Source organism: Crocodylus siamensis, chromosome 4, assembly GCF_052110815.1.
Source record: "Crocodylus siamensis isolate JL-2025a chromosome 4, ASM5211081v1, whole genome shotgun sequence".
Lineage (NCBI taxonomy): Eukaryota > Metazoa > Chordata > Crocodylia > Crocodylidae > Crocodylus > Crocodylus siamensis.
In genome coordinates, this window is record NC_143398.1 from 241629062 (window position 1) to 241636586 (window position 7525).

The 7525-nt window shown below is 44.0% G+C and overlaps 1 protein-coding gene across 2 annotated transcripts; it reads right to left on the reverse strand.

Annotated features, from left to right (window-relative positions):
* Positions 1-163: 163 nt before the first annotated feature.
* TMEM177 (transmembrane protein 177) lies at positions 164-4853 on the reverse strand. 2 transcript variants are annotated; one of them, XM_090046055.1, is made up of 2 exons: positions 4790-4853; positions 164-1295 (listed from the first exon to the last, which is right to left on the reverse strand). In XM_090046055.1, exon 2 carries the CDS (start codon positions 1279-1281, stop codon positions 334-336), a length of 948 nt encoding a protein of 315 aa, XP_089902181.1. In that variant the 5' UTR covers positions 1282-1295; positions 4790-4853; the 3' UTR covers positions 164-333. The 2 variants fall into 2 exon arrangements, with proteins under 2 accessions (XP_089902181.1, XP_089902180.1); XM_090046054.1 differs by lacking the exon at positions 4790-4853 and adding an exon at positions 2836-4778.
* Between the last annotated feature and the right edge of the window lie 2672 nt (positions 4854-7525).

Genomic DNA, 7525 nt, shown 5'->3' on the forward strand with positions numbered 1-7525 from the left:
CACACTTCTCTTTAAAAGTGCCACAAAGTTCTGCTCTGCTTTACCTTTTCCATTTGTCAGAAGTGATTCCAAAACTACAAGTTGATAAAACTACTCCTGAATAAATATCTGTGACTGAGTGGCTTTTAAGATGCACATAGGACAGAAGACTTTTGAAGTAGGTCTTTAATATTTTAAGGGAAGGATTTTATTCACAAAATGAGTAACAACGACTTCCACACTACATACAGAAAGAAAAATTGGAGCACTAATGAAGATGCAAAGGGGTGGGCACGAGGTGGAAAGACAGCATGTAAGCATTTCAAGAGAGCACATAATTAACAAGTTTAAAATTCAATCACTCTTTTCCAACTCTTGGGACATGTTTAAAATATTAATGATCAAGTCTCTTCTGGAGGTGAATGAAGCGTGCTTTAATCTGAACACGTTCCTGGGGAAAAGATTACCGCTGGGGGCATACACGCGCTGCCCCTGTTTGCCCATAAGAGCACGAATAATCCTGTTGCGAGACAGGACTTTGTCATAAAACTCCACCCCACCTCTGGCATAGTCCTTGGAAATGGCAGCTGCCTTTCGGTCCGCCCTGTAATCCAAAGAGCGGCTCACTGAATCAGAAGCAAAATGGTAGCAGAGAAGTCCAATCGTGGCAATAAACAAGTTAAAAATGATTCGTAGTGCCAATGGGCTAGAATACAAGTCCAGATGTTGCTTTATCGCCACCGCTGAGATGAAGGTGCCAGCTAAGCAAGTGGGAGCCACAGCTGCCTTAATGATGGGGCTGTTGGTTTGCAAGTACACAACCTCTCTGGAGATGGCAAATTTCTGAGCCTCCAGTGAAAATGTCAGGGCATCCTTCAGAGCGTGCCCTTCTTTACTCTCCCAGTCTACTTCCTTGTCATTTATTACGACAATGTGGTTGACGATTCCTTGTCTGTCCTCAGCTGCGCTGAAGGTTGCAGGGATGCCCACCAACGAACCCAAGGGCAGCCATGAGATCCCAGCGCTCACGGGGTGGAAGGAGAAAGTCACAAAGGCTCGGTAGCAATGGGCAGATGCCACACCAACATCTTTAAGAACGTCATGGAGGAGGCCTTGCAGCCGCTCTGAAAGCTCTACTGGCTGCCCTTTGATCCAGGATTGATACAACAGTTTGCATGTCTGTTCAGGAAAGATATGATGCAAAAGGTTAGCACCAAACAGTCCTGTGCAGGAGGTGGCCAACACAGCTGTCCTGTGCCTCTGTACAAATGCAGCTGCTTTCCACAGGAACCGAACAGCCATAGCCCTCACCCCACCTGTTCATAAATAAGACACAAACAGGGAATTAAAGGATGCATGTTGCAGTCCTTTCTAAATGAGGTTTAAAAACGAGAAAAAGAAAAAGCAAGAGAGGAGAGCACAACAACCAAGAAAATACCTCAGTCTATATACACAGAGATAAGGAGGCAAGATACAAATACTACTATTGCAGGGAAACCAGCACGTACATCACACAGATTTAGTCCCATACTCTTTGACTTCAATTAATTCCTTCTGTTCTTCCACGAAACTTGTTTGCTGTGCTACTCTTATCACAGTGTCATCTGTTGACAAACTCTGAAGGTAGTGGTCTGTATGCACTCAGTACCCTACTAGAACAATGTCAAAGATCTGGCCTGCGTTTCACCTGGCTTGCGAGGCCCTGGGAAGGGCCACGAATTCAGAAGTGAGAAGCAAGGGCAGGGTCTATTGCTGAATCTGGGGTACATAACCCTGCCTGAGGATATGCTTCTGTGGTGGGGGAGTAAGGGGGTGACTGCTGCATTAACCCCCATGCTGCCACTACCATTGGAGGTGGTTTGAATCTGGTCTGTGAGGATTTCTGCTGCCTAGATCCTGCCTGGGGAGTTGGGAGAGTTTGACACCCCTGCTATAATGCGCTTTTTGCCCACACCATCTGCTCTCCCATCAGACCAATTGCTGAATCCAAGGCTGGCATGGACTGCAGGCACATCCTGGATAATACAGTCAAAAAATTTCACCAAAGTACCCCTGTCCTGAGCCCAGCACTTTGTGTTCGGCTAAACCGTACCTTCCAGAAAGGCCTTGTCTTGATTTGAAAGCACCAAGAGATGGAAGAACCACCCCTTCGCTTGTTAGTGTGTTATGGTGGCTAATCATCCTTTTCAGCATGAGTGTCTTATTGCCTGCTAAATTGAATAAGCCTGATCTGAGCTTCCAAGTACTCCTTCTTGTTATGCCTTTCTCTTTCAATATCCAGCGTTTTCCCTTAACAGCAGTACTCATATGCTGTAATTAAGCCACCTCTCAGTCTAAGTCTCTCACTGTAAGACATTCTGTCCAGCCCTCAAAACATTTTTGTAGCTTTTCACTGCACGACTGCAGAGGGTTCAATATCCCTTTAAAATACGTACATCAGAAATGTTTACAGCATTTTAGTCCTGGCTTTCTCAAACCCACAGTAGTATCACCTTCCTGCTCCTCAATACTGCCGTTTATGCAGCCAAGGATCACATTAGCTCATTTTGTCACAGCAGTGAATTGAGAGCTTATGTTTAATTGATTGTCCACCACAATCCCCTTGAGATCCTTTTCAGTCATTGTTCTCCTGAAAACAGTCCTCCATTCTTTGGATACAGCTGCCAGTCTATCCTTGCTCCCTTGGAGAGACAACATTGCATTTTGCTATATGAAAGCTTATTTTGTCTGAATGGCCACAGCTTGCAAAGCATGTCGGATTACTCCTTGTCATATACCATTCCTATCCATTTTTGAATCATCAGCAAATTATAAGCAGCAATTACATATTTACTTTCAACATTAACCAACACTTACACTGGTGATCTGGTCTTCACATGAATGCTTTTACAACTCCACAAGATGCATTCTTACTTGATACTGATCCTCCCACTGTTGATTATTTTTTAGACTGTAAATCTTAATGCATTCATGTGCTCTTTACTGGAACTGTACGGTGCTCTTTTTTTTTCTTCTCAATCAAAATGCTGTACGATATCAAGTCAAACACGTTGCAGTCATTTCAGTAGGACACCTATGCAGTCACCTTTTATCAGCCAAACTTGTAACCTCCTTAATGAATGAAATCAGGTTTGTTTAACAAGACACATTCTCCTCAGAACAATGTCAATTTGCATTAACCATCGTGATGTGCTTCACCTTTATACAGGACTTTCCACTTGAAGAGAGACAGACTTCTTAACAAAACAGAAAGATTTCCAATTTTTATACCTTTGGGTTTGCACTGCAAATGATCCTGTTTAAACTACCAACTTTTTTTTAACTATAGAAAACCCCCAAATTTTTTAGCTTTTCCCATTACGATGTGAAAAACTAATTTTCAAAGAAGTTTTCACTCAAAAAAAAGTTGAACTTCTTTTCACTTCATTTTCACTGAAAAAGAACTTGAAAAGCTAATTTTCAAAGTTTTCTTTGAAACTTCATTTTCACTCAAAAAGTCAACATGTGCTGGCCAGTCGTCAAGGATTGCTAAAGTATAATTCAAACACAAAAACAAGTATTTTCAGCAGAAGCCAAGGGACTACTGAGAAACACATTGCCCTAAATATTTAGAGCACCAGCTCAGTTGATATATCTCAGGTGCTTTACTTTTATTCATAAATCTCACACAGCATACCTGCAGGCAAGACAACTGAAACCTAAAACTATATGACAGTGTTTAGGGTCTATCTCCTGCAGTTCTTACTTCCCCGATTATTCCCGCTGAAGGCATACATGGAAGAGGGACTGGTCTGAGACAAAAAGAAATGCAAAGTCTAGACCTCTTGGTTCAGAGATGATACCTTTTATTAGACCCACTAAGACATTAAGGAAGAGCACACGCCAATTGCAGACGCTGGCAAGGAAGAATTTTTTCCAAATATTTGAGTGGGTCTAATAAAAGATACCGGATTTATCCAAACAACCTGCCCATGTCAATACTTATAGCGGGGTAGGTAGGTTGTGTTGATCTAAAAGACAACACACATGGTGCCCAACAGGCGGTGAACTTTCATGTTTCTTTTCATGTTCGTGTTTCTTTCTGCCTCATCCTGCATAGACTCCTTTCTAATATCACAAAGCATATCTCGGGGGTACTTGGTAGCCACGTTGGTCTCCGAGATAAGACCACATATGAAAAACTAGAACTCTAATAATCCCTTTTATTAGACCGACTGGGAAATCACAAGAAAATGGTCCTTTTTGGCAACCTTTCAGGCTCAACAGCCCTTCATCAAGCTCTGGGAATAGCACAGACAATAAAAAGTTATTTTTTGGTCTCCGAGATGACACACAAAAACTGGAACGCTTGGCTCCAAAATCATTCCTTGCATTAGACCCAGCTGGAAATCGCAGGAAAGTCCTTTTCTGCAAGCTTTTGGCCTCAATGGCCCTTGATCAGGCTCTGGGGAAAGCAGAAGTTTGGAAATAAACTTTATTTTCGCACCATTTCCTTGTGGTTTCCCAGCGGGTCTAATACAAGGCATCCTCGTGGAACCGAGCGTCACAGATTGTACGTCGTCATAGCGAATATCTGAAACCCCCCCAAAATTAAGCGCATCAATGGCAATATTGACATCATTCCTATTTCTTTTTTCCTTCTCCACCGCAAATCCCGGGGTCCGACTTTTAGGCCAGGCTTGTCCTCACTGAGGATCAAACATACCCATTACTGCTGCCGACCCTCGAGGCTACACCCCGCTGCTACGCTTCCTGCCCCTCCCCCCTTCGGGGCGCGAACACACGAGTTAACTCTTACACCCGCACTCACCCGCGCCGGGCAACGCTGCCACCAATCCCCGCCGCTGCCGTCAAGCAGCCCGTTTGCTCGGCGCGGCCGCCAAGCAGGCCGCTGGCGCGCCAACTGTCGCAACGCGCCCCGGCGGCGGGAGTCGCCATGGCAACGCCACGCGTGCGCAGCCGGGGGTGGGGCCTCCCTGAGAGCCCAGGGGCTGCTGCAGTCGCACGTGTCGGGATGGACACATTTACCCCCCCCCCCCCCCAGCTGCTCTGCAAAATGACTTTGCAATTGCAACAAGTCATCAGGACTCCTAGTGGAGATGACGCCTTTGATTAGACCAGCAAAATGTTTGCAATAATAATAATAATTCTTTGCAAAAATCTTGTTGGTCTAATCAAGGAGATCCTCTCTACCACGAGTCTAGATGGCCTTTTGCTCTAGACCAACGCGGCTGCAACCTGGGTGCCTCCGCAAGTGCAAGGGCTTCCCTTTCCTCCTGCTGGAATTGGGCTGAAACAGCCCGGGGGAGGGAAGTGTTCCAGTTTCCTTTCAGAAAGTTTTAGGCAAAAGAGAAAAAGGAAATGCCTATTTTCAGAAAATTTTAGGCAAAAGATCGAGACAAAAAAGGAGAGAGAGGAAACAAACCAGTTTTCAGAAAGTTTTAGGGTCCACCTTTTGGGCTGGAAAACAAAGGGGGGGAGAGAATTGTACAAATGATTCAAATAAAGTGATTGTATTTAAAGAATTTTGTATGGAAAGTGTGTGTGGGGGGGGAGTTGTGTCTCTTTCCCTCCCTGGGTCAGCACTAATTAGAATTTTTGTCTTCCTGCCAGAATTTGCATGTTTTGCCTGGAGCATCATCCTTGGACGAAATCCCAACAAGAAAAGAAAAGAAAAAAGGAAAAGAAAGGAAAGAAGCAAAATTCCCACTGACTTTGATGGGACCAGCATTTTAAACGCCTGGGACTATGAGTGAATAAAGAAATCCCAACAAGAAAAGAAGCAAGATTCCCATTGAATTTGATGGGACCAGAATTTTAAACACCTGGGACTGTGAATAAAAACATCCCAACGAGAAAAGAGAGGCAAAATTCCCATTGACTTTGATGCGACCAGAATTTTAAACGCTTGGGACTACGAGTGAATAAAGAGACAAATCTGAGTCATCACAAAAAACTCCCCCCAAATAAGTTGACACAAGTCCTTCCCCCAGCAAATGTGCTGGCACCACGCACGTTTTGCTGAACCAGAGACACGTGCAGTTCAATACTACTGTCCCCCTGGGAAACCAAAACCAGAAGCAGCTGTCGAGTTGGTCAGCGGTGCCAGTTGGAAATGATGCTGACCCCCGCATGCTGTGCACAGCTGTGCAAACTGTATTCAGTTTGGGAGCAAAAGAACAACCGTTTATTTAAGAAGACTTCTGAAAGGGATGCGTTCTGGGAAAACCAGCTCCTCTCCCCTGGCTCACAGTGTAGCACATGCAGCAAACCTACTCCCACTTTTACACTCCTTTGTGCAGGTTTAAAGTTAGAGCAGTTTTGTTGTATTTGAATCGTTCACGCATAACACTGAGAATTTGAATGGAGCAGCTGCTGCCTTTTGAACCCCTTTTTTGAAAGGGCTCCAAACATTTCTGTGTTCACAAAGCAGAAAGCCTTGTTGTGAGGTTATGATAAATCCAATAACAAGTACAAGAAAATCACCAAAACATTCTGGGAATGGCATGATCAAAGAGAAATGGTTCTGCAGTGTTTACAGAAATTAATATCCTGATATGATTTAAAGCAGGATCTCTTCTTTTGCATCTGAATGCTAGCCAAAGTGTCAGAGATCGTGGGTACAATGATTTTAAACGAAAATGGGACAGGTTCCTGCCCTAGGGAACTGATAATCCAAGAGCTAGATCTTTTACCCCATACTTTTAAGAGTAACGCCATAGTTGTATGGATATCACACAGAAGCCACTGGGATGAGCCCAGGGGATAAGAGCCTCAGAGCTGTGCGTACAGCTAGCCAAGTCCCAAGTTTCCAAGCTATTCAATTACAAAACTTTGCAATCTTGAGTACCCTACCTCAGGGGTAGGCAGCCCTCGGCACGGGTGGCATGGCAAGGCATTTTGCTTGACATGCGCACCTCAGAGCAGACAGCAGGAAAGAAGCTAGGGCCACACTATCGCAATAAGAATCGGGTCCCTCATGGCTCCCCTGGCATACCAACATCTTGAAAGTTGAGGTTGTGGGTGTTTTTACCCTTAAAATGTTGCCGACCTCTATCCTAGCTACTTCGTTAGGTGGATGTAGCATCAAATGTAACTGTAAAGTCCCAGGTGTCCACACATTGGTTGTAATAATTTAGTCTCACAAAACATGGGAAAAGAATGTCTATTCAGGCTTCTTTCAGAATAGGGATGAATTTCCAAATTTTGCACATTCGTTCTGTGATATGTTCCAGTCCAGTGACTCCAAATGTTTGCACATACAAGATTCTGTGCAGATTATCTATATAGAATAGAACAGAATATAGATCTATATACATATATGTAGTTTAGGACATGTATATATGTTCTGTGTGTAAGTAGGTGCATCTACACAAGACATATACTACAGCTGCCTAATTAGCTCTGCAGTAAGCATCTCAGCATTTACACATGCAGTGCTATTAGGATGGAGTAAACTAGTTAACTCAGCCGTGGGTTAGTACTTGTAAACACTATCCTATGGCAAAGTTATTTACTCCACAGCAATGCACGTGTAGATGCTGAT

Excerpts from the sequence above, each read along its gene's own strand:
- TMEM177 (XM_090046055.1), bottom strand. The coding sequence starts at position 1,281 with ATGGCTGTTCGGTTCCTGTGGAAAGCAGCTGCATTTGTACAGAGGCAC.